Below are 27,202 nucleotides of genomic sequence, written 5' to 3'. Positions count from 1 at the left end.
TGATTTACTTGACTTGCTCTGATAAACAGGAGAAAAATTCCAATGAAAAAATGAGAGAATTTCTTTTTCTCCCCTCTGTGGCCTGTGCTGCTTCTTTTAAATACATGTATTTCTTACCTGGATTATTAATTCCATTCACCCTTTTTTTTTTTCAGCTGAAAGTAAAGAGCACCACTCTATCTTTAATCTGACACGTGCATGTATAATGTTTGGTGGTCACTGTAGAAATAAATGTGGTGGAAATGAATTTAGGATGGTATATTGTGATGTGTCTACATCGCTTTGCTGCATTAGGCAATGTAAGCCTAAGAAGTATAAATAATTGAAGAGACCTCTTCACAAAAAGAGTATCAACATGAACTGCCTTCTCACTACTTCATTACATCTATTACCTCATTCACAGCCTCGTGTTTCTGTTCATAAATCTCTAATAAATAAAAGACTAAATAAAATACATTTCAACCTGAACCCTTCATGAACATTGTGCCTACTAGGAGGAAAGAGTCAAGAGTACAGAATAGAGCTTTGAACTTGGGAATAGCAATAGAATGAGAAAATTCCATCATCGGACTACTGTGTTAAATGAAATTCTGGGGACAATTCTGTTTAATATGAAAAGCATGCTGTCAATGATTCGTGATGTATATCAAGCACTCTTTTAGAAGAGACAAGAGTGGAGAGAAAGTTTATGAGAGATGGAAAGTATGTGTTATCCCTGAAACTAGTGAAAATGGTTGCAAGAGCTTTGAAATGTGGAGTCATTGTAACTTTCTTAGCTACACTTTCCCATTGTTTATTGATAGAAATCTAAAAATAAAAATAATTCAAGTAACATAGCCTGTCTTTTGAGAAAAAATAACTCCAAATGGTAGTATAGAAGGGAACTATTTGAATGAAGAAAGAGAAAGTAAATCTCTGAAGCTTATGGTAATAATAAATTTGAAGGCTTATAATTGCAACTTTTTGTTTTGTGTTGTGTTTTTAAGATATTTTCTCATATCACATAATTCTATCAACTTGTTATCAGCATCTCTAATCTTAATATTTTCCTTGTATGTACATAATTCTGGGAAAAACAATAGAATATATGTTTATATGCATACCTGTATGATAAGGCAAAGCTAAGCTCAAGAATCTGTTGACTGAAGGATGGCTTTGAAGGGAAAAGGTTAGCAGCAGTCTTACTGCATAATCTAGCATAAAGGTTTGCCCTTATTGAAGCTTCTAATGAAATGTAAGAATATTATCATGGCTGTGTGCTTGGCTGGCAGTCCTGATTATAACACAACTTCTAAGGTATGAAGTAAAGCTTTCTATAAACCAGAAAGTACGCTCTCACCAGATACCATATCTGCCAGCATCTTAACCCTGGACTTCCCAGACTCCAGAACTGTGAGAAATAAATTTCTGTTGTTTATAAGGCAAAAAGTATTAGTCAATTAATTAAAATACTATGGCTGTCAAAGGAGAAGATAATCCCTTTTTACATTTTTCTTGGGGTATAGTTGATTTATAATGTTGTGTTAGTTTTAGGTGTACAGTAAAGTGAATCTGTTTTATATATATATATATATATGCTGCTGCTAAGTCACTTCAGTCGTGTCCGACTCTGTGCAACCCTATAGACGGCAGTCCATCAGGTTCCCGCATCCATGGGATTCTCCAGGCAAGAGTACTGGAGTGGGTTGCCATTGCCTTCTCCGATATATATATATATACACATACATATATCCACTCTTTTTAGTTTCTTTTCTTGTATAGGCCATTACAGAGTATTGAATACAGTTCCCTATGCTATACAGGAGGTCCTTATTAGTCATTTATTTCATATATAGTAGTGTGTATATGTAATCACTTTTTAAAAAAGTATTCAGGAAGGTATTACATAGGATGGATGAGATTTGGTACTGAACAAATTCCATGAAGCCAGAAAGCATCTGTTTTGTTCCCTGATCTCTCTAGAGGCCAGCAGAGTATGTGACATATAGTAAGTGCTCAATTAAATATTAACTGAATGATTGGATGTAGAGTGACTAGAACAGAAGATCAAAACTAAATATTTAGGAATTCTTAGTTTATGGAGCAGGAAGAGGAAAAGGTATAAGGTAAGGAATCTGCAGAGAATTTATACAGGTACAGACATGGATTCATACAAAGTATAAGATAATTTCCAGGAGGATTTTTGGGCAATGGTGTCAAATAGTAAAAACTGACAGAAGATGAGGCCTTCTTTGATAAGGTAAGCATAGCTCAAGTTTCTCATTTTGAGAAGATTCCAAGTATGTCTTATTATATGATCTCCTGAGAATTAACTTATCGGATAAATAATAATATTTAAGAGTCAAATAAGAACGTGCAGGGAAACTACTTATCTATGCTTTTATTTCTTTACATTCTGTTATGTCTGCCTCATTTGAAGTTTAGTGAAGAAAAGTCAATTAACAATAGAGATAGGACATATCTCATGCCTCCATGTCTAGTGGCAATTTTAGTTTTGAGGTTACATAGGAATCATTACTATTAATAACTGTCTCTTAGCTATTAGAAATGGTGGCAAAACACCTAGGTGGACAGGCCTGGCTTTACAAGAATCAGAATGTTCAAGCACATATGATAATGATAAAATTCACTTATTTAGTGTAATCCATATGAAAAGGTTTGAATCCACCTTTACTTAGTGGCCTGAAAATCTTGGAATTCCTATGCAACCACCTTCCTCAATGTCGCTGTTGAAATAATTTACTAGATATGCATGCCATTATATGGACTATTAATAAAGCAAGTTGTATTCATGATTTTAAATTTTTTATTCCCGATTGATGTGGAAATGCAAATTCATATTATTATATCACTTAGAATTTACTATAATTCTTTGTGCTACAAGTAGTATTAAATCTTTTATAAGATTACTAGTTGTAAGGCTGCAGAGAAAAATGCAATCTTTTGAAAAATTCCTCTTTCTAGTCTATGCCTATCGTTGTAAAGCTATTTGTCTCTTTGTGTGTATGTGTGTGGTTTTTTTTTTTTTTGCAGAAATGTCTTTAATAATAGTCTTCAATTTACTTAAAACTTTAGAGCTTTTTGTCCTAATTGTGTTTTCATTCATTTTCTATTACTGATTTTTTTTTAAAATATGTGCCCATTCATTTGGATTTTATATATCCAAGCATTTCTTTAAACCTCTAAATAATGGTAGTTCTCTCCCTGAGACAAGAAAACTCTTTTTTAAAATTTACTTTATTTTTTAATAGATTGCCTTTCAGGGCAGTTTTAAGTTCATAGCAAAATTGAGAGAAAGGTACAGAGACTTCCCCCATACCACCTCCTCCCACATATGCTAGCAACCCCCAATGTCAACTTCCCCCAGGAGAGTGATGCATTTATTACAACTGTTGAAACTACAATGACATGTCATTTTCACCGTAATTCCATACTTTACCTTGGGGTCCACTCTTGGAATTGTACACTCTATGGATTTTGACAAATGTATAATGACATCCACCATTACAGTGTCATACAGAGTAGTTTCACTGCATTAAAAACCCTTTGTTATGCCTATTCATCCCTCTCCTCCTCCATAACCAATCAGTTCAGTTCAGTTCAATCACTCAGTCATGTCCATCTCTTTGCGATCTCATGGACTGCAGCACACCAGGTTTCCCTGTCCATCATCAATGCCTGGAGCCTGCTCAAACTCATGTCCATTGAGACAGTGATGCCATTCAATCATCTCATCCTCTTTCGTCCCCTTCTCCTCCTGCCTTCAATCTTTCCCAGCATCAGGGCCTTTTCCAGTGAGTCAGTTCTTCACATCAGGTGGCCAAAGTATTGGAGTTTCAGCTTCAGCTTCCTTCCAATGAATATTCAAGACTGATTTCCTTTCGGATTGACTGGTTTGATCTCCTTGCAGTCCAAGGGACTCTCAAGAGTCTTCTCCAACACCACAGTTCAAAAACATCAGTTCTTTGGCACTGAGCTTTCTTTATAGTCCAACTCACATCCATTCAGGACTACTGGAAAAACTATAGCTTTGACTAGATGGACCTTTGTAGGCAAAATAATGTCTCTGCTTTTTAATATGCTGTCTGCTGCTGCTGCTGCTAAGTAGCTTCAGTCGTGTTCGACTATGTGCGACCCCATAGACAGCAGCCCACCAGGCTCCCCCATCCCTGGGATTCTCCAGGCAAGAACACTAGAGTGGGTTGCCATTTCCTTCTTCAATGCATGAAAGTGAAAAGTGAAAGTGAAGTCATTCAGCTGTGTCCAACTCTTAGAGACCCCATGGACTATAGCTTACCATGCTCCTCTGTCCATGGGATTTTCCAGGAAAGAGAACTGGAGTGGGTATGCTATCTAGGCTGGTCATAACTTTTCTTCCAAGGTGCAAGCGACTTTTAATTTCACATCTGCAGTCACCATCTGCAGTAATTTTGGAGCCCAAAAAATAGTCTGTCACTATTTCCATTGTTTCCCCATCTATTTGCCATGAAGTGACAGGACCGGATGCCACGATCTTAGTTTTTGAAAGCTGAGTATTAAGACAGCTTTTTCACTCTCTTCATTCACTTTCATCACTTTCCTCTTCGCTTTCTGACATAATGGTGGTGTCATCTGCATATCCAAGATTATTGATATTTCTCCCGGCAATCTTGATTCCAGCTTGTGCTTCATCCTTCTGGCATTTTGCATGATGTATTCTGCATGTAAGTTAAATAAGCAGGGTGATAATATATAGCCTTGATGACTAGCAACCATTGATATTTTTAGTTTCCCTAGTTTTGCTTTTCCCAAAATGTCATACGATTGGGTTGGCTTCATTGAGTGCATAATTTTCACACTAGTATCTTTCACTTAGTAATACATGTTTAATTCCCCTATATCTTTTCATGGCTCGATTGTTAATTTAGTTTTAAGCACTGAATATAATTCCATTATCTGAATATATCAGAGTTTATCCATTTAGCTACTGAAGGCCATCTTGGTTGCTTCCAAATGTTGACAATGATGAATAAGCTACTGTAGACATTTGCATGAAGCTTTTCATGTGGACATAAATGTTCTGCTTCTTTTACTAAATATCAAGGAGCATGTCCCCTTGATGGTACGGTGAGAGTATGTTTATTTTTGTAAGAAACCACCAATTTGTTTGCAAAGTGGCTATTTCCATTTTGCACTCCCACCAGAAATGAACAAGAGTTCCCATAGCTCCACATCCTCCCAGAAGTTGTCAGTGATCTGAATTTTGGCCATTCTACTAGGTGTTTAGTGATACAAAATTTATTTTCATTAAAGTTGTATTCTGTACTTACCCTGTGTTGGTCTTTTTGCTGGGCTCAATTTATCCATGCTATTCCATATCTTACTACACAAATAAAAATTGCCTCATAATATGACAAAAATCTAAATATAAAAAGCTAAAACACTAACATTTCCAGAAGAAAATATAGGTGAAAATTCTTTGCTTTGTAAGTTGTATCCTTGCTCAATGAAATTGCATGGAGAAAATCAGATTACTATTCTGCACACCAATCCTTCTTTAAGAAGAAGATTGTCCCTATGTGCTACCTGTAGCTGTCCCACTTATGTGTACACTGCTCTTCACCTTCTGTAAACTGACAATTAGGAGCCATATAACTGAGTGCTACAGAAAGGCAAATGTGAAGCGGTACATTTTATCACTTAATTTAATGGAGAGTTGTTTTCAGAGCAAGAGTGTTTAGGGTTTCTTTGACCTGTCTGAGGAGTGACTAGGATAAGGAGGACCCTTGATCTACAGTATCCTTCCCCACTGGCTCTCATTCATCTATGGAATCTTGTATGTCTTTCACATCTCGTAATAATTTATTCATCTCATCCCTACTCAGCAGATTGACAGGACAGTGGTTAGAAAAGTTTAAATAACTTAAGAGTTATTGTAGAAAATAGGTCAGGCCTTTTGAAAGTGTCTCTGATTGAAACTTTCACATTTGGTCTTTCTTGTTGTTTTTGAATTTCCTAGAGATTCATTCTTAAATATTTTAAACCTTGCCATTCTTTTATCTACAATTATCTATTATGATTTAGGGGCCTGTTAATGTGGTGGTGAGATTAGTGGGAGGGGACGCATTCTTTAAATTTGTGATTTTTTTTTAACTGCAACATGAGAGGATTTGATTAGACTCTCTAAGCAGCTTCACATTCTTTACCAAACTATGACACAGATTCTGACTCTCTGCTTTGTTTTTCTGATGTTTTGTAGAGTGTATGGATCCAGTTTCCTAGAGTAATATGTGGAGGCTTTTAGCAGTATTAGCATACCAGGGTCTTGTTAGAAATGCATTTGTCAGTCTCTATTTTAGAACTACTAAATCAGAGATGCTGAGGTGGGGTCTTGCAATCTGTTTTTAATAAGCCCTCTAGGGGATTGAGATGTAGCTAAAGTTTAAGAATGAGTATCCTAGAAACTCTCTTGACTCTGTGATAGGATAGAATCAATTAATTGCTCTGGATACTGTGTAGTACTTCCAGCTCTTTCTCACATATATGAAGTAATAGACCTGGGCAGTGTGCAAATTGGATCAGAAATCACCTCTAGTTCCATAAACAGAATTAAAGTCATTGAACCTAGAATTGTGAAATCAGATGATTTATTATATGAAATTCATTTCATACTTAAAAACCTATTGTGTAATTTTCCATACTCATTAGCAACTCCAGAATGATCATGTTTATTTAAATACTTACACATTATGTGAATCGAAATGTCATTCAACCCCCATCCCTAGTTCTCATTGATTTCATCTGTTAACAGAAGAGATATCAATAGAAACTTTTAACTGTAATTCCTTTAGACTTTTAGCTAAAATCCTGTAATTCAGACATTGAGACATAATTTAATACTAGGAGCATTCGAATATTTAGCATTATATGTAACATGTAATAGAGGATTTGTATTACTATCATGTTTTTACTTTGGATTGTTTTAGCAATCCAAACACATATCCTTTGATGTTCCTTAAAGATTGTATTTTCATGAGAGTCTATTTAGGGTAACACAAGTAGGTTTTACTTTTATGAAAAAATTTAATAATGATTTTTGTGACCCTGTTCTTTGAACACAGCACTATTCAATCAAGCATACAAATGTTCTTGCTATTGGTAAGCATCAGTAGTTAAAACCACTTCCCAGGAGGATCTATAAATAAAAGATTTCTCTGTTTCCTTATTTGAAAACACCTGACTTGAAAAAGAAGACCTGTTGGCCTTTTTTTCCCTAAGAAACTTTCTACCATGAAGATTCATCTCTTTTTCTTTATTCTACTCTTTGGGGTCACAATTCTACCAGGTAACATAGAAATGGTTATGGGCATACTTGTGCTAATCAATCTGAGGAAGCATCAGTTTTTCCTTGTTAAGCATATAGTAATAAAATAAGGATTAAAAGATTGTTATAGTAATGCAATGTGGTACTCTGAATTGAACACTGGAACATTAAAAAAGGCAATAGTGGGAAAACTAGTAAAATATGAATAAAATATGTAGTTTAATAGTATTACAGCAATAGTAATTTTTTAGTTTTGATAAACATATCATGGGTAAGTGAGGTATTACCCTACGGGAAGTTGGTCTCTCTTCTCTTTGCAACTCTTCCATAAATCTAAAATGATTTCAAATTAAAAAGTGTAAAATACCTGCAAGATCAATTCATTAGCCTCATCACCTTCATCCTGAAACAGAGTCAATTCTTGCTGAAAAACATATTCTTTGACATAATCAACTGGTAAGTGGTAGATGCTGCAGTATTAGAGAGAGAACTATTTACCTTTTTCTTCTTTTTAAGCTATTTCAGTCTACTTCCAGTATAGGAAGACTTTCTTAATGTTCCGTCCTTGGTACTACAGGCAAATCATGTCCCTCGTTGGCCTTTCAGATCACATGAATGTTGAGTGTAATAACTTGTACATGAGCTATATTTTTCATGAGATTTTTCCCCTTAAGGATTATCTCTTCACATCAGGTATGTTACAAGATTCTCTTCTCCTGAATTAAGGTGTAAGTATGAATTGTACAGAAATAAAATAGTAAGTTTTGGAGATGGAGAGATCATTGAGTTTTCCCTTCTCCTTAAAGAGTTTAGTTTAAAGTGAAAGAGTAAGCTCAAATCTTCCCAATTTATACTACTGGCACTGAAATTAGGCTTAATTCACTCTCTCAGGAAATATTCTTTTGTAATAAGAAGCTGACATTTTTAGGACAAGTGGAAATTGTAATAGAGACGTACAAGAATGAATTAACTTATTGTTTCTTTATGAATATTATAAAGTCCATTGTGACAATTTTCATTTTTGTCATTTCATAAAAAATGTTCACATAATAAACTGATAAATTATCTTTTAAAGGTTGTAAGTGAGAAAGTTCTACATAGGGGCAAAACATCAGGAAAGTGACAAAATAATACAATCAATTGTTAATTTAACTAAGGAAATAACTTCCTCTACATCCATTCAAAACTTGTTAGAAAAAGGATCTCTGAATTTTTTCCGTATCTAGAAGGGACCAAAAGGAAATTCTACACAGATTCATATAGCTTTTAACATGGGATAAATCTTTTTAAATTTCTTCTTTTAATTTCAACATTAGCTAAAATTAGTAGATCACTGTGGCAAGTGTTTTTATGTTTTATTGGCTTAGTTTTTCCTTATAACAACTATATCAGGTGCTCCTAATAATGGCTAATATTATTCATTAGTTTCTCAACAAATTTTAAATTATGAGTCAGTAGACTTAGAAATTATATACCACTTGAGGAGATACAGTGGCATAGATTACATCAGTGATACTAACTTTTTGTATTTTTTTTCCTGTAGTTTCAAAGTGAGGCCATTATTATAGTTAATCACACATGTACCAAATTTTAGAGAAATTCTATGATTAGTGGTAAAAATACAAAAGTAAAAGAAATATATCAAGATACATATTTTCTTCATAAAATTAGAATATGTATATGTGAAAATTAGATACTTTTAGACAATAATAAAGCAATAAGAATGCTTTCTTTCACCTTGTAGTTAACCAACATACGGTGGCTGAACTAAACTGGATAAAATTAAATGTCACATATGACTCTAGAGTTCCTCAGTTGTTTTTCTGTATATCACCTTCAGATGGTGAAAATTTTCTCTCAAAATTGAGATAGAAAAACTCATTCTTTTCCACCCCAACAGTTATAGTTGAAAAAGTGTTTAGAAAAAAATCCATACATTTTCCATGCAAAGAAATTTCCACTGAAGTCACTTAGCTTTCCTCTTCATTTTCTAGAGGTTAGAAAGGCTCAAGTTCAAAACTCTGTTATTGACAACAATCACTTTTCTTGAAATCTGCCATATACTGTAGATATAGGACAGTATAGCTTTGTACAAAAAATGGTAATCATGATTTTCCCCCTGTTTTCATGAAGGTTAATGATAGTCTAAGAAATAAGATAGCAAGTCCGTGAGAATAAAAACAAATTATGTGTTGAACAGATGTTTTAGGAGATGCCATGCATGTCTTTATAGCTTAAAATATTAAGTAGAGTTTTATATATTGTTTAAAGAAATTCCTTATCATGTGAAAATGCTCCAGATGCCAGATGAATTATGCTATGAAGAAGCTGTGAGAGCAATAGAGAGATGACTTTCCTGAAAGTGATCTACAGAAATTTCAGAGAGAAGATAGTATTTGAACAGTGTATCTGAGGACAGAGACATTATACCTTTGGCTTATCACCACATTGCTGGAATAGTGATCTTCTTTCCTTTGTATTCCCAAGGACATACGGATTGATTTATTTATTTTTTACTGGAATTTAGTTGCTTTACAATGCTGTGTCAGTTTCTGCCCTACAGCAAAGTGAATCCTGACGCATATACATATACCCCACCCTGTCACTACAGAGCCCTGAGTTCCCTGTGACACACGGCAGGTTCTCACTAGTTATCTATTTTATACAAAGTGGTGTGAATGTGTCCACCCAATCTCCCAGTTCATCCTCTCCCCTTTCCCTCCTTGGTTCACAGGTTTGTTCTCTATGTAGAACAGTGTTTTTCAATGAGGGCAGCTTTGCTGCCAAGGAGACATTAGGCAGTGTCTGGAGACCTTTTAGTTGGTACTACTGGCATCCAATGGGTCGAGGCCAAGGATACTGCTAAATATCCTTCACTGAATAGGACCACATCCCACAGCAAAGAAGTGTCCAAAGGGTCCATAGTTCTTAGGATGAGAAATCCTGCCCTGGGTACTGTCACAGAGTTTGACAGGAAATAAACTTAACAGTTGAATGAATAGATGGATGCTTACAAAGATGAGCATTAGTGACCCAGGGATACAGGCTTGGGGAATACTCATATTTAGAGGTGAGAATCAGGAAAAAGAAAATAATAGTATTTTTAGAAAAGTTAAATAAAGGGAAAGAAAGGGATGTGGTCAGTTTAGGATGGCATATTGGACAATGGGGTTAAATGTGACAGAATCTTGTCAAAATGAGCATAATTCAAGTTTCTATCAGTGGCAAATCATTTATGGGCTTGATAATAATAACTCCCCTAAAATTATAGAATGAATAATGATATTTAGAAGTTAGTCTTTAAACTGTGCAGAGTAACTTTTTTTTACTATAAATTGTGTCATAGTCTGCATTGCTTCAGTAATAGTGAGAAGACAGCTAATTTTTAATAGAAGAGGTAGGTTTTATACCAGCCATTTATACCAAAAATATGGATAAAGAATTTCTAAGTCTATGGACCCACTAATAAGTATCACCACTCACCAACAACTGTTGGAAATATAGACAGAATATCTAGACAGAAAGACATGGGCTTTAAAGGAATTATTGGACACCAAACCTTAATTAATGACAGAAACTAGTGGCAAGATTTATTTGCTTTCATACCATGAATATACAGTAAATATTTAAGTCTGACCTTAAAATTTAGGATTCTCCCATGCTATTTCTCCTTAATCTCATTGTATTTTAAGGTGCATGCCTATCAAAAGTGATGTTAATATTTTAAAAGTCTCCAGAATAAAGGGCTTCTGAAAGTACATGGGTTAGCAGATAAGGTGAAATATGAAATTAAAATAGATTGGCTTAGAATGGATATTAGAGGCTATCAGTCCAGCATCTCTCAATTCCCTGAGTACTCCCAACTATCCTAAATGATCAACTTCTAGTGAGAGTCAACCTCCAAACTACAAGATAAAACATGGAGCTTGGAGCACTAGTAATTTTAAAAATCATTTTATGGCCAAAAATGGACCCATTTTTTAGTCTCTCTTCTTTTTTAAAAAATAAATGCTGACACTAAACATATGTATAAGTTCACTTCTTTGGGGGGAAGTAAATCTCAAGATATACAAGAGAGTTATAGAAATTCAGACAAACTATCTAACATTGTGTCTCCTTCCAGAAAAAAATAAAAGTGAAACCAATTCTCTAGTAGGAGAATTCACAAAGCACAATTACTGTTCTTTGCTCCATTGTGTTCAGTCTAAATGTGTGTGAGAATAAGAGATAAATTATGTGGACTTTTACTGTTACTTGGAACTATCCTACTGTTGCTATTCAGTCACTTGTAAAAAAGCAAGTTGGCCCACCTAACTGCAGTCCAAGACACTTTCTGATATCCAGGATTTACCTTGCATCAAAGGCCAGTGCATTCACTTAAACTTCCTCAGTAAGATTTTCACAGTCATAAGTTAGAAGGAGGTTTCTTTTTTTGCCCTATTCTATGCTCTTTGCAGGCTTTCCTGGTGGCTCAGATGGTAAAGAGTCTGCCTGCAATGCAGGAGAGCCAGGTTCAATCCCTGGGTAGGGAATATACCCTGGAGAAGGGAATGGCCACCCACTCCAGTATTCTTACCTGGAGAGTTCCATGGACAGAGGAACCTGGAGAGAAATAGTCTACGGGGTCATGACACAACCCCATGTCGGACACAACTGAGTGAATTCCACATCACGTGCTCTTTTGCTTCTCAAATATTTTCCTTTTAAAATATGTGTGTCATAGTTAGATTGCTAATTTCAGTCACTGTTTCCTTCTTACAGCAAGAAAAAAATTTCCACAGTATGGTAGCGTGGATATGAGGAGAGAGTGCGTAAAGGGTAACGGTCGATGTAAAACTCAGTGCCATGCATCTGAAGTTAGGATTGCTTACTGCATAAGACCTGGATCTCTTTGCTGCTTGCAGAAGTAAAGATGACAGAAGAAAAGAGAGAGACACATGCGCCAAGAAGAAGGAACCAGTGTTACTGTCTTCCTTCACAGCCTTTCTGTACATCCTTCCAGGCCTGTGTATCACTATTGTGCGCCAAGAATTAAATAAAATTTAATAATGAACCATTCAGAAATGGTTCTATGTCACACACGCATCTGGTGCCTTTTATTTTCTCTTGATCTCTTGGTACCAGAAACAAGCATGATTTATTTTATGCAAGTTCTTCAAGAACTATTCACATTTCTATATGCCTCGTGCTAGTTGGCATAACCAATGTTAGAAGAAACCCTAGGTCAGAGGTAGTGACCCATCTTATTTCTGAGATACATGCCTCCATGGAGATGTGCTGTTATTTTATTATGAAACAACACTGTCTATAGACTATCCCATGGAAAGAAGTATAAACCCACTGAATGTGTGAGGTAAGACCCTGAGATACAGATCTCTCAAGTGTCTCCTGAGAGAGACAGAGGTGGAGTGAGAGAATGGGAGGGTGTAAGAACAGAAGAGCGGAGGAAAGTCCCAATCACTCCAGTGTCTACCCATTTGTTTATAGTGAAGAAAAAAATCTGTATCAGGAGAATGAAGCCGGAGTGTGAAGGGAAGAAAATAATTTCATAAAAGAGAATTCTGATCTAGGAAGTCAGAAACTATGACTAACAGCTGAACTCAGCTCCTCCATCCTGAGAGGTGAGCCTGTCTGAGGAGACACAGGCCGCAGATCCTGGAAGGAGGCGGGATCTTCCACCTTCAGCTCCACTCTGCCAGAATTCCTCTCATTACCTCCTCTGAAGGTCCAACAGTCGTTTTCCCCACAGTCCTCTCAACAATGCATATATATCATACATTTTCTACTCAAAACATGCAAATTCTTCTTCTTTTATGATTTTAGGAATACAATTTAGTAAATCGTATCAACTCAGAGTTGTTTTTAAAAGAAATCATCAATACCACAACAGAATAATAAAACAGAAATTTCCATTCCTCCTAAAATAAATAATTCTTTGATCATTCAACTAAAGAGAAAAGAAATCTATTGAGTGGAGACTTTTGTACCGGACTTGGACTCAGAAGGATACAAGTATTTCCAGGCCCCAGCTACTCTCTTGATATTTTTACCATTGTGTCTCCTCCCATATTCTAAATACAAGTATGAGATCTAAGGGTCTTCGTGCATACTGAACATTATCTATTACTGGAAATGCATAGAAAAATCATTTTTCCCTATTTAGATAAAATTTCAGGATATATTTCTTCCACAAGAGACTGTTTAATTTTTAGCTTCAATTTTATTTTAAAGTTGAATTTATTTTTTAAAAATAATTATTTGAATAAACATGAGCTCTCATTGAAAGTGAAAGCTGCTTAGTCGTGTCTGACTCTTTGTGACCCCATGGACTATACAGTCCATGGAACTCTCCAGGCCAGAATACTGGAGTGGGTAGCCATTCCCTTCTCCAGGGTCTCTTCCCAACCCAGAGATCAAACCCAGGTCTCCCACATTGCAGGTGGATTCTTTACCAGCTGAGCCACAAGGGAAGCTCAGCCACAAGGGAATACTGGAGTGTATAGCCTATCCCTTCTCCAGCGGATCTTCCAGGTCCAGGAATTGAACCACAGTCTCCTGCATCCCAGGCGATTCTTTACCAACTGAGCTATCAGGGAAGCACATGAGCTCCCACTAGGAGACAGCTATTTGCTGGGCATACATTAGAGGCTTACCCGCACTCTTTCACATTTTAATAACTTAAAATAGACTCTGTTTAATGTGTTGCCTTGTAGTGTGAATATCTTCAAAAGTATTTTTACAACATTCGTTTCAAAAGACTTTCTCAACCTTAGCACTATTGATATTTTAGTTCAGACAATTCTTTGTTGTGGCAGCTGTCTTGCACTCTGCCTTTAGCAGCAAGATTTTTCTCCCCACCCCAAGTCTCTATCCATCAGATGCCAATAGCACACTTTCCACTTAATCGTGACAACCAAAAATGTCTATCTACATTGTTAAATATCTCCTTTAGGGGGCAAAATCTCTCATTGTTTAGAGTCATTTGTTTATAATTAAGCACTCTTTCTTACAGATATGTAAAGATATAAATGGAAATAAAAAAATCAGCAGTGTTTTCAGATAACCAATAAACTTCCCATGTTTTATGAGATCAAATACCTATTTTTTATAAAAACAAAGATATTTATGAGAACAAGTATCTATTAATGATTTCTTTTAAAAAGAATGCTATTACAAATGAGTTAGAGATGATGATACATTGACGACTCCAGAAAAAAAATTAGCCTAACTTTTGAACAGTACATATACCAGCCACATGAAGAAGGATATTAGTAAAATTAAATGCTTGAGGTGAAAGTTTGAGTATTATTTACCACCAGATACTGGGTCATCATTACCTCAAGACCTGTAAAATAGAATTGAGAAGCCTAATATACTATTAATATGGAACAAATAAGAATTGAGTTTTTTAGTGACCAGCAAGAAATGGTAGATGGTGAGAGGTTTCTTAGAAGACATTTGAGGCACTTCTGAACATGCATTAGTCTGTGCTAGTAGAACTTCCATCTTTCAGTTCTTGATAGAGAAAACCAAAACCATCTAAAATTTTTATTTGGTCTCTCCTTGTCTAAATCAGGCATAAGCTGCCAGCCTACGCCTTCAGAACAAGGGACAAATGTGATAATCTTGAAGAAGGTAAACCCATGAGTATCAAGTATGAAATTAATATTCTTCCTTGCAGAAATCTTTTGTGTGTGATATAAACTGAAAATTCTCTAGAATTTAATGAAGTTCTGCAGTCAGAAAAGAAAGAGATGTCACAGATTAGTCATATTGTCTTCAGAATTTATTAGCAAAAAAGAAAAAAGCAAAAATGTTTTTAAATGGGAAGATTTCTGGTAATTTTCTTGCTCATGTACTGTAATTTTCATTACATTTATGGACCAAACAGCTAAATAATCTTAAATTAGTTAGCTCTCAAGAGCTGAAAGTTTACACTTTCTGCTCCTTTGGCCCAGAATCTAAATTTCCACGACATTATGTATTTCCCTTTATTTCTAGTTTCCCGTAAATCTCAACTGGCCTTGGTGAAATAGATGCCACAGGGTATCGGATATTTTTGCTGTTATTCAGTAGCTCAGTAACACTTAATCAGTTAAAGCATCATGTTGAAAACATCAAATTCAAAGGCAGGACTAGGAAAAGAAGGATTACCATCCAGTCCTGATATCATGCATTCAAACCCAATCTATCTCAGAATTTATTTCACCTCAGTGTCCTTGGGCAAGAACAAAATCTAATTCCAATTAGTGATTTATTTAGACAGCATCTGATTAATGACTTGTTTCTTCCCAGGTATGATGTCATGGGTTTTAGATTTGAAGATTAAAAAAATTACAGTTTCTGTCTTAAGGCACTCATTTATTGTCTATAAACTTGAGTTTTAAGTACTATTCAATTTGATAGAGTTAAAAAATGAATAGCACAGGGGATCTGCCCCCAAGAAGATCAACATCAACTCATAATACTGACAATAAGTGAGTTAGATTCTGCCTTCCTCACCCCCTCATTTGTTTACCAATTCAATAAATACTAGTTTACTGTGTGTCAGCCTTAATGTGATAAGATTGGGACACATCAATAAACAACACAAAAGTCCCTAGATTTGTGGAGCCATATTTTAGAGGTAGAGAAAAATACAAACAGTACACATAATATATAAGCAAATTATACTAGAAGGTAATAAAATAAACAGAGGTAGGGACCCCAAAAGGCTGTTGGTCTGTAGTAATTTAAAAGGATTTTTCAGGGGTCCCTTATTAAGAAGTTGAAATTACAGCAAAAAAATGAAAAAGGCAAAGATGTGATCATAGGAACATACCTGAAATTTGTGAGAAATGCCAGTGAGGCAAGGGTGGTTGGGCAAGAGTGACTTAAGAGGAGAGTCCTGGGTGAGCTGGTCAGAAAGGAAATGTACGTACAGATTAGCCAGAGCCTTGCAGGAACTAGAAAGGATCTTGCCTTCTATTCTGAGAGAAAGCCAGTGGATTTTAGCCAGAGGAAAAACATTCTTTGAATTGTGTTTTAAAAAGACATCTCTGAAGTGCTGTCATGATTAGGAGATATTGAAATAATACAGTAATATATAATGATAGCTGGGTCCAGGGTGGTAAACCCCCGAAAAAAAGTGAGGAATGGTAGGATTATGGATATGTTAAAAGTAGAGTTAGTCAAATTTTAAGAGTTTTTTTTCCTTTAAGCTATTTTCTAATCTTTCTATTCTTGACCAAAATTCTTAAAAAGCAGCCCAGACTCATAGCCTCCACTCTGTCAAATCTTGTATACTCTTCTCTCCAATACATTTACCTGCATCAATTAACTGAAAATCTTCTTGCTAATATTATCAATGTCTTCTTAAAAGCAAATCCAAAGGCATATTTTAATTCTTTATCTTGCTGGAATTGTACATGTGGCTGTAATTGGTCACTATATTGACAATCATTAACTGACTTCCCCATTTTATTTTTTCATTTTTTTAGATTTATTTTTATTAGTTGGAGGCTAATTACTCTATTCTACGGCCATACCACCCTGAACGTACCCGATCTCATCTGACTTCCGCATTTTAATAGTCTTTTGGATGCTGTGGCCTCTAGCATTTCATCCCTGAATATCCTTTCTTCTTGTTTTCCCAAGATTATCTTGTTCATTACATTGACTTCTTCCATCAAAAAGTATTTTTCTCAATATCTTTCGCAAACCACAGAGCTGTATTTATTACCAGTTTGGGACTTATATATTTTGCTGGTTTCCAAAGTTTTTAATCTTGATATATCTGAGCAAAAAACCATCTTAAAGACATTAACTTTCTTCTAAAAATTCCTTTAAAATACTACACTTAACAGTTAGAACATATAACTGACAGACCAAGACTGGTCTAGTGAATTTCCAGCTCATAAGAAGGAACACTGCTCAAACTTTCCAGGTTCATTAAGGTCTGATCTATGTTTAAAGATCACCTCTAAAATGGAGCAGGATATCACGAGAAACTCAATTACCCTAAATCCAAACCCTGGCAAAATAATTCACTATTTCTAGGTTGACCTTGAGTCATCTATTTAACTACTCTCTTTTCATTTTCCTCATCTACAAAATGAGCATGACAACAATATATTCTTTGTGAGGTTGTTATAAGGACTAGAAAATGAATTTAATATATTTTCATCAACATGGATTTGATGGATTATATGAAGGTCTCAGGAATATTGATTAGTTTAAAAAGTACTACCCTGGCAAAAGATTTTCCAAAAGGTAGGAACATCAACACACATACACTATCAGGTGTAAGATGGAAAGCTGGTGAGAAGTAGCTCTGTGGTACAGGGAGCCCAGTTTGGAGCTCTGTGATGACCTGGAGGGGTGGGAAATTTTAATGTATTATTCTACTGTATTTTTTCTGACACACACATATGCAATATTTAATGTTCAAAATGTATGTGTGGTAGCTATGTTTATTACATTCTGTAGAGCAGATGAGTGGATGATTTATCCAAGATAAATAAGTACCATGATAAAATTGAAGGGAAAAAAATAAGCTTGACCATCAGAGTATCTTCTAAAGCATTCATTGCTTTACAACTGGCTTTTTAAATTGAACTTTAAATAAAAATAAAATCTTAAAGTACCAAAACTATTTGCTTCTGTTTAATATAATTTAACGTATGAATACAAAGCTGTGAATCTGGAATCTCAAAATTTCTTTCTTTGCGTTGTCCCAAATGACTCACAACAAACTAGGAGGCTATCGGGGGGCTCCACTTTCTACTAAATACTTAATGTACAACAAAACTGTTTTCCTATGTGAATCTATAAATGTTTTAGTTTTTAATAAATTACTGTATGAGTAAGTATTTTCGTGCCTACTGTGTTACAGTCATCCGGAATATATATATATCAAGTAAGAGAAAACAAAGAATCAGAAGAAACCATAACTGTCATATATGTGTTTATATTTTGACTGCAAGAATAAAGTATTGCAACAAATGTTCAAGAAAAATACGTATAGTGAAGTACAAAATTGTGTTATGTAGACTGTTAACAGGAACATATCCATTTGCTCTGGTATAATGAAAACAATTACAATTAAGAGTAAGATCTGGAATTAACAAAGTATTGAACAAATGATACTATAAGGAAATAAGGATAGGTTTTTTAAAAGTGAGAAAACATGAAAATGAAAATTATAGGCTTTTTAAGAACTATAAACATCTTAATGAAAGTCTGGGAAAGTCAATCTGCTCTTAATAATAAAGTAAGGAAAAAAAAAAGATAGGAGAGCAAGAGCCCGTAGGAGCCACCTGAAGTTTAATACTGATGTGAACTGTAAGATAAGGTAAAAGGTGTATGTAAGTAAAATGTTTTTATCTTGTTTATTGTCAGAAATAACTGGTAAATTGTGTTATAAAACAATTTTACATCTCAAATGCTCCATCTCCTATGCACATGATCTCATGACTAGAACAGGTTTTCTTTTACCCTTGAGTAAAAAGTCCCCCCTATGAAAAATTAGATTGATCTCTAAGATGTCTTTCTTGATTGCAGCCAGAAGTGAACTTGAACCAAAGTATAGATTTGAGAGATGCCAAGAAGTGAAAGGAATATGTAAACCATTTTGTGATGATATTGAGTATGATTACGGATATTGCATTAAATGGAGAAACCAATGCTGCATATAAATGCTGGAAATCAGAGTATTTGAACATCAAAGTCTGGAACAGAGTTGCATCCTATTGACCCAAGAGTGGGTAAAAAGAAAATGTTTGCAGTATTGACTGGAAATATGTACTTTTGAATCTTCAATACCATTATTTACACCAATAAAAATAATCTGCAGTCTCTAACCTGTTTATTCTTTGCACACTTTCTTTGTATTTCAGATGGAGAAACATATTAATTCAGCAAGGGAACTCTCTAATTGTGCTTATCATCTCATTTTGACCACTTTTGCTATTATAGGAGCTAGGAAAGAAAAGATATCATTTAGTTTAACAAGAGATTATTAATGTCACATACTCTTGTGTGCTTAAAATTATTTAGACTACTTTGTCTGAAATACTTAAATTATACTGTTTACATGGATGTCAATATATCTTGTGATTCCATTTAATCACTAATTTCTGGACTAGCCACTTCAAAGGTGAACATATTAGCTGTCAAGCAGAACACAGAAGCCACACCAGGGCCTACAGGGAACAAGAGAGACCTGTAGGCTGCAAGTTTGAAAGGAGAATGTCTGTGGCTCAGAGACACATTGTTCAAGGACTTTCACCCACATAGGTTTTATTACGTTTCCACAGATAGTTATGAAAGCTGGAAAGTTAGTTTTTCTGGTTTGTTTCCTTGTTGGCCAGGCTCCACAACATGTGGGATCTTAGTTCCTGGACCAGGGTTCAGACTAACCACTGGACTGCCATGAAAGTTCCTGGGGAGTTTGTTCAAAAACAAGAGTAACAAAGTTTTCTAAGTTAAAACTGGAGATTCAAAGATAAAAAAACCTCAAAACCATTACCCAATAGACTACTCAGGAATCATTAACAAACTTAACACCCTTGTAGACTGTTAGGCCTTGGATGACTTGATGAAGTTCTTCAGCTATCATCCTGTTAATAAACCAAAGATTCAATGATTTTCTAAGATTTAGAGCTCAACTATGAACCAAACAGGTAAACTATAAATACAGATATGCGTGTCCCTTATCCCAAACTCTAGTGAGCTTCAGGTATATAATATCATTGTTTCTTGATTTAAGAAATCTCACCAGCCATAGGACTTTGAAATTTATAATGTTTTCCTTCTTTTTAGCACATCTTTCTTTAATAAAAGAAGCATATTTATTGGAATTTTTGTTGAAACCTATTGGAAAGGTGAGACCAGAAATAGAAACACTCTTTGCCCAAGGCTCACGCAGCCAGGAAGTAGTAAAGGGACATTCAAACTCATTCAGTCTGTCCACACATCCTAGGCACTGGCCTAACAGACAGCTTGGATATACCCACCCAGTTCTCCTGGGCTTGGTGGGGAGAAAAATGTGCTTTGTTCTGCATTTCAGGCATCACTTAACCAGAGCAAGAGAAGTGATAAGACATTGTCCAAATGGAAGAAATGGTGTAGACAAGTTTGTGCCTGACAAAAATGGAGAGTGTGACTAAATCAATGGTATCAGATGTGCATAAGCATCAGAAAAATTTAGGGCTATGTCTTTAAAAGTGCAATATTCTGAAGCATACCCATGAATCACAGAATGAGACAGTTCACTGGTGGTTCCAAAGACAGTGTGTTCTTTAAGTCATCCCATTTGAATCTAAACAATATAAAGTTCAGGGAACCACTTATTCACATAATCTATCTGAGCATGAATTCACCTTTTAATTTTAGATTCAGTTATCTACCATTTACTAAAGCTCAAATAGCTTTAGTGCTATGTTATGTACAGAGAGAAATTAGAGGAGCTCATTATTGCCTTTCAGAAAATTGTTCGTTCACAAATTCATTGATTCTAGTGTAGTGAAAAAGAACATGGGCTCAAGAATCATTCTGCTTTGGTGTCTAATATCAGCAATGGCTGTTACTAGTACAATGACTTCGAACAAGTTATTAAATGAATGCTTCTAATCTTCATTTGCCTTCATGTGAAATGATAACAGTAAAACATGGCACGGTGATGACAGCAGTATCTACCCCATAAGCTTGCTGTTCTGTTTAATTGAGATAATATAACGTGCTCAGGTGGTAACAAATATGTAGCAAGTATTCAATAAATACTGTTACTGGGCACCTAGTAAGAACCAAGTCTTTGGCTAAATATAAAAAATAAAAATAGAGGGACTTCCCTGGCTGTCTAGTGGTTAAGATCATTCATTCCGAATGCAAGGAGCATGGGTTCGATCCCTGGTCAGGAAACTAGATTCGACATGCCATGCACAGCCTGACCTAAAACATAAAATAAGTATATTAAGATTAAAGTTTCTAAAAAATGAATTAGTTAATGAAATAAAAATAGTGGAGTTGTAAAGAATATGTATACAATCTATATACTCTTCAGGACATTTCTTTCACCATTGTCCCTTATTCAAGTCATATTTAGTGTGGTAAGTCATAATTAGGCTTCCCTGGTGACTCAGATAGTAAAGAGTCTGCCTGCAATGCAGGAGACCCAGGTTAGATCCCTGAGTCGGGAAGACCCCTTGGCAAAGGGCATGGCTATCCACGCCAGTATTCTTGCCTGGAGAATTACATGGACAGAGGAGCCTGGTGACTATAGTCCATGGGATCACAAAGAGTCTGTGGGAGCAACTAACACTTAACATGTCATAATCACTTCTTTAAACTTAAGAAGACAAAGCATTCATTCCCCTCAATCATTTTCCATAACCAAAGAAAGGGAGAAAAGTGGGTAATAACCCTTTATGAATTGGTCTCTGATGCCTTAAGATTAGAATTCTGACATTCACTTTCTCAGAAGTGCCATTTTCTAAAATTTTCTGGGTAGATAATAAATACTGTATTTGCTGTTATAGCTTTGTTTCAATCCTTATTCAATAGGTCTGTGTTAAATATGTATTCTCCCCTATGCACCACTTTAAAATTGTCAAAATCCTTCACTCATGGAATTTATATTTGAATGAGATGTGGCAGTTAATAATGACAGTGGTAATAATTATACCAAACCATAAAAATAAATAACTTAAAAAACCAAAAGCTGACAATGAATCTAGCTAATTTCAGATAAAGACAAATAAAGAACACCAAAAATACATTTCAGTGAAGCAAGGCTTACTATAATTATTAGAGTAGTCACCAAAAAAGCCTTTAAAATATTTTCTGATAAGATGACAAGTGAGTAGCAGAGATCAAATTTTTTAAAAAATAAATTGATTCTGGGTAAAAGAGTGAGAGGATTACAGCTTGAAAGAATGCTTGATAATGAGGCTGAAATATCACGTATCACACCCATACACACACACAGTCAAAATCTTTCTGAAGAAAAGGGAAGATTGCAGTTGGGTGAGGGGTAAAGAAACATGTTCAGTGAGAAAATAAACTTCATCTGAGTGAAATTTGAAATGACACACAGAAATGGATCACATGCAGAATATGTATGAATGATTAATAACTATTGTGACTTTAAAATCCATAAATTAAAATTCACTTAGACATAAGTAGGGGAAGCAAGTAAAAACATGTAACATAATCAATACTCTCTTTTCAAAATTAAAATGTAATGTTTCGATTACCACATTAATTTCCTTAGCTTAAGATAACTCGCAGATACCTTAATACCAAAAGTAATCAGTGTATTTGGATAGTTATAGAATTCTTTCTTTCTTCAAACCACTAACTTAAGTGACGGTATTACGAACAAAGATATTAGGAGAAAGCATCAGTAAGGACATACATTTTCATTAAGTACTGCCTAAGTAACTACTAAACTATGATCACTGGAGGTAGTTACAGATTAATATTTCTATTTCACTGTATAAAAAGGTTAAATAGTAATGAACTTTGCCCACTTAGCTGTGGCTTTCTTTTATATTTCCCTTGATGGCTCAGTGGGTAAAGAATCCACGAGCAATGTAGGAGACACAGCAGATGCAAGTTCAATTGTTGGGTCAGGAAGATCCCCTGGAGGAGGAAATGGCAACCCAGAACTCCAGTATTTTGCCTAAAAAATCCCATGGACAGAGGAGCCTGGTGGGCTACAGTCCATGGGGTCCCAAAAGAGTCAGGCACTACTGAGTGACTGAGTACACACTGTTCCTTAATCTATAAACTTAAATGCCCTTTCCCCTTACATTTCCATCCTCTTTCCTACCACTCGCCTTTTGTTTATAACACAAAACTGTTGCCCTAAACTCAAGGATACTTCTGAAAGTGTGAGGGTAGACGTCTGCCCAAACACTGAAAGAGGTCATTGTTAACTGAATCATTAAGATAAATATACCCATTGTACTAAGATTTGTAGTATTGATTAGGCAGAGACTTTCACACTACAAGAAAGTGTGCTATAACTGCAAGCAAATTCTCAGCATCAATTCTTTCATGTGTAATTTTTTTTAAATGATTCATAAGTAATAAGATAGCAAAAAATATACATCTGTCGCTTCAGTTGTCTGACTCTGTGTGACCCTATGGACTGCAGCCCGCCAGGCTCCTCTGTCCATGGGATTCTCCAGGCAAGAATGCTGGAGAGGATTGCCATGCTCTTCTCCAGGGGATCTTCCTGACCCAGGGATCAAAACCATGACTGGAGTCTCCTGAATTGGCAGGCAAGTTCCTTACTACTAGTGCCACCTGGGAATACATTCGTTAGACTCTAAGATTTGTCACCAAAATCAAGACAAAACACAGAAGCCAATGGACATTGAACAACATTTTCTCACCAGACTACACTTCTAATAGCTATCTTTAAGGTTGGTTTACTTTTCAAAGTGTACATCATTGTCTTTAGCACCCAATTATGGCTTACTATAAAATAAGTAAGAGTTCTTGCGTTGCACCAGAGTTGCACCAGAGTTCTTCGTGACATACTATTTTTGACTCATCTCATTAACAATATACAATAGTTTCCTCTACTCTTTTGAACAGCAAGGAAGATTCAGGTTGAATTAGAAAAGGTATTTGTTGGGATGAAAGGAAAGACCAGTTTACACTATTTACCAGTGTCTAGATTCTCCTAAACGGAGAAGGCAATGGCACCCCACTCCAGTACTCTTGCCTGGAAAATCCCATGGATGGAGGAGCCTGATAGGCTGTGGTCCATGGGGTCGTTAAGAGTCGGACACGACTGAGCGACCTCACTTTCACTTTTCACTTTCCTGCATTGGAGAAGGAAATGGCAGCCCACTCCAGTGTTCTTGCCTGCAGAATCCCAGGTACGGGGGAGCCTGGTGGGCTGCCGTCTATGGGGTCGCACAGAGTTGGACACGACTGAAATGACTTAGCAGTAGCAGATTCTCCTAAAAGTAGAATTCCCAGGGAGTGTTTTTATTTTTTTCAAAGTTTCTCCTTCCAGAAGGAGTCTTCAACTGTAAAAATAAAGGGTAAGAACAAATGAATTGTAGCATTTCTTTTACCTTGGTAACCACAGGTTGTCATTATTATGTAGTTTCCTTTGAATTCTTAACAACTGTTTTAGGTGATTTGGATATTCAGTAATAATAATGGTTAAGATTATCGATTCACAGTGTGCATACATGCTCAGTTGCTCAGCCTTGTTGACTCTTTTTGACCCTTTGGACTATAGCCCACTAAGCTCCTCTGTCCATAGGATTTTTCAGTCAAGAAACATGGATTGCAGTTTCCTCTTCCAGGGATGTTTAATTCCAGTTTCACTACTAACCAGCTAGCTGGTTGACTTTGGGGGAGTTACTTCAACCTCTGTGTTTGTATCCTTGTACAAAAAATGGAGCTAAGTATTATACCTACTTCAGAGGACTTTCATAAGGCTTAGTACTAGTTTATGCAAGTTACACAGAGTAATATTGTTCAGTGGCTAAGTCATGTCTGACTCTTTGCAACCCCATGGACTGCAGCATGCCAGGCTTCCTTGTCCTTCGCCATATCCTGGAGCTTGCCCAAGCTCATGTCCATTGAGCTGGTGATGCCATACAAGCATCTAATCCTCTGTCGTCCCCTTCTCCTCCTGCCTTCAATGTTTCCCAGCATCAGAGTCTTTTCCAGTGAGTTGGCTCTTCATATCAGGTGGCCAAAGCATTGGAGCTTCAGCTTCAGCATCAGTCCTTCCAATGAATGTTCAGGGTTGATTTCCTGTAGGAAGCACAGAATAATGCCTTGCAGGTAGTCTGTATTTAATGGATGTTTTTAAAGTGCAGTAAGATTACAAATTTCAGAGCAGCTGAACCTCTTGGACTTGTGGATTCTAAAGATAGGAACAATCAGTAATGATGAGAGCTTGCATAAGATATTTTTATAGTGGAAAGAAGTAGAAATCATAGCAGAAGAAGATTCAGCCACTGATATATATGCAATCTTTGGTTTTTTAACAATTTAATACTCAATGTCTTCATCTATAAAAAGTTTTATGATTCTTTCCAACTTGAAACTTCTTAAAAGTGTCGATTAACCTGTACTCGTGTATAAAATTAATCCCATAATGAATTCTTCATCTTTAATTTTAAAGCTTTCCATTGGTAAATTTAAATGTACAAAGTTTGAAGGGAGCTGTTGAAATCATGCATTGTTTCTAATAGTGAAGAAGAATGAAAATGGCATCATAAGTTTGTAGTAAAAATAGATCATGATGTTATTTTAGGTTTCTTATTTCTAAAACGTGAAACCTAAAACCTAGTGCCAGACCAACGAAGACTTTATGCAGAAAAGTAGTAGAAAGTGTCAAGATTTTAACTGGAGACTTGTAAGAGAGTAGCATCACACCTGGTATTTTCTTTTGATACTCTTTCTTAGCATTTTACTTTTCCAGCATCCCAACATCTATGTCTTTCTGGAAAAACTCCCTAGATATACATATCTCAGTCCAGCATCACTGAAGTCTTGCCACCTTCTCTGAACCAGAACTTATAACTCCAACAGTCCTTACCTGTAGTTCTGAATGATATACTTACTATATCATCTAACTTCATAGGAGGAAAGTTAAAATGTTTTCTTAAAATCCAAAATCCTGACTCAAGTAAATGGAAGTATGAAGCCTGACACATCATTTGGTTCATATACTTCATGTCAGTTCTCCACTATTTTAAAAAGTTCCTCCCTGCCGTCTCTCTCTCTCTTTCTTAATCACTACTTGTGATCTCATTCTTTTCCATTTTCCACCTTTCATTTTCTTTGCCTTTGCCTCTAAAAACATATTTTATTAATAGAAATCTAGAATCTGAATTGCTCCCTTATGAAACACTATGGCATCCATTTTAAGCAATAAATCAATAAATTAACTTGTCTCCTATGCATCCAGTTTTGTTCTACTTATGTCAATTCCTTAGGAGAATTGAGATGAGAATCACTCATATCCTTATGTTTGTTCTGGGTGATTCAGATGTCACTGGTTCTAATGTCATATTTAAGCAAAGAGAGAAAAAGTCATGCAATTTATGAGTTTAACTGATGTTCCAGTTTGATCAGTTCAGTTCAGTCAATCAGTTGTGTCCGACTCTGCGACCCCATGGACTGCAACATGCCAGGCTTCCCTGTCCATCACCAACTCCCAGAGCTTACTCAAACTCATGTCCATTGAGTCATTGATGCCATCCAACCATCTTATCCTCCATCATCCCCTTCCCCTTATGCCTTCAATCTTTCCCAGCATCAGCCTGATAGGATCCGACTTGATAGGATCAGCTTATTTTGTATGGGTGAAATGGATATAGCTACAATGAAGCAAAATGGTTTATTTGGTCCTAGGTCATCTTCTTACCCATACCATTATAACAACACCTGGCTTTACGATCATCTTTTGTATTTTTCATACTTGCTAATTTGTTTTACTAACATACAATAGGTCTTATTAAATCTCCAGCTGTTTAAAGGGTTATTTTTTATGTTTTATAGAGGTATTAAGAAAATGATTTTCCTTGGGTTGATTATAAGTATATAAGCAACTTTGAGATAAAGAATGGAGCACAGAAGTAATGATACTAGTTTACTGTATTTAAAACTCGGATTATACAATACTCTAATAATTTGTTTTTCCTCAATGACCCAGGAAGTTAGACCATAATTCATTCAATTATAAGAATACATTTTTTAAATTTTCACACCTAACCAAATAGTTTATGCTTAAATATATTTAGATAATATTTTTCACATATGTTACCTATTTAATCCTTCACATAAACCTCTAAGTATAATTGGTCCTACCAATCCAGTCTTCAAAGAGAAAATCTTGAGGCTCATCTAGTGAATATTTATCCCAATTATACAGTTAGT

At 35.6% G+C, this 27,202-nt stretch overlaps 2 protein-coding genes across 2 annotated transcripts; both read left to right on the top strand.

Annotated features, from left to right (window-relative positions):
• The first annotated feature begins 7,269 nt into the window (after positions 1–7,269).
• On the top strand, positions 7,270–12,213 carry LOC136151265 (beta-defensin 110-like). Its single transcript, XM_065912212.1, has 2 exons — positions 7,270–7,324; positions 12,065–12,213. Exons 1-2 carry the CDS (start codon positions 7,270–7,272, stop codon positions 12,211–12,213), a joined length of 204 nt encoding a protein of 67 aa, XP_065768284.1.
• Positions 12,214–18,825: 6,612 nt separating this feature from the next.
• Positions 18,826–18,978, top strand: LOC136151176 (beta-defensin 110-like). Its single transcript, XM_065912134.1, has one exon. It carries the CDS (start codon positions 18,826–18,828, stop codon positions 18,976–18,978), a length of 153 nt encoding a protein of 50 aa, XP_065768206.1.
• Positions 18,979–27,202: the final 8,224 nt, after the last annotated feature.

The sequence above is a fragment of the Muntiacus reevesi genome, chromosome 20 (genome assembly GCF_963930625.1).
Source record: "Muntiacus reevesi chromosome 20, mMunRee1.1, whole genome shotgun sequence".
NCBI classification, from domain to species: domain Eukaryota; kingdom Metazoa; phylum Chordata; class Mammalia; order Artiodactyla; family Cervidae; genus Muntiacus; species Muntiacus reevesi.
The sequence above is the reverse complement of the archived record's forward strand: the minus strand, read 5'-3'. Positions and strand labels throughout refer to the sequence as shown.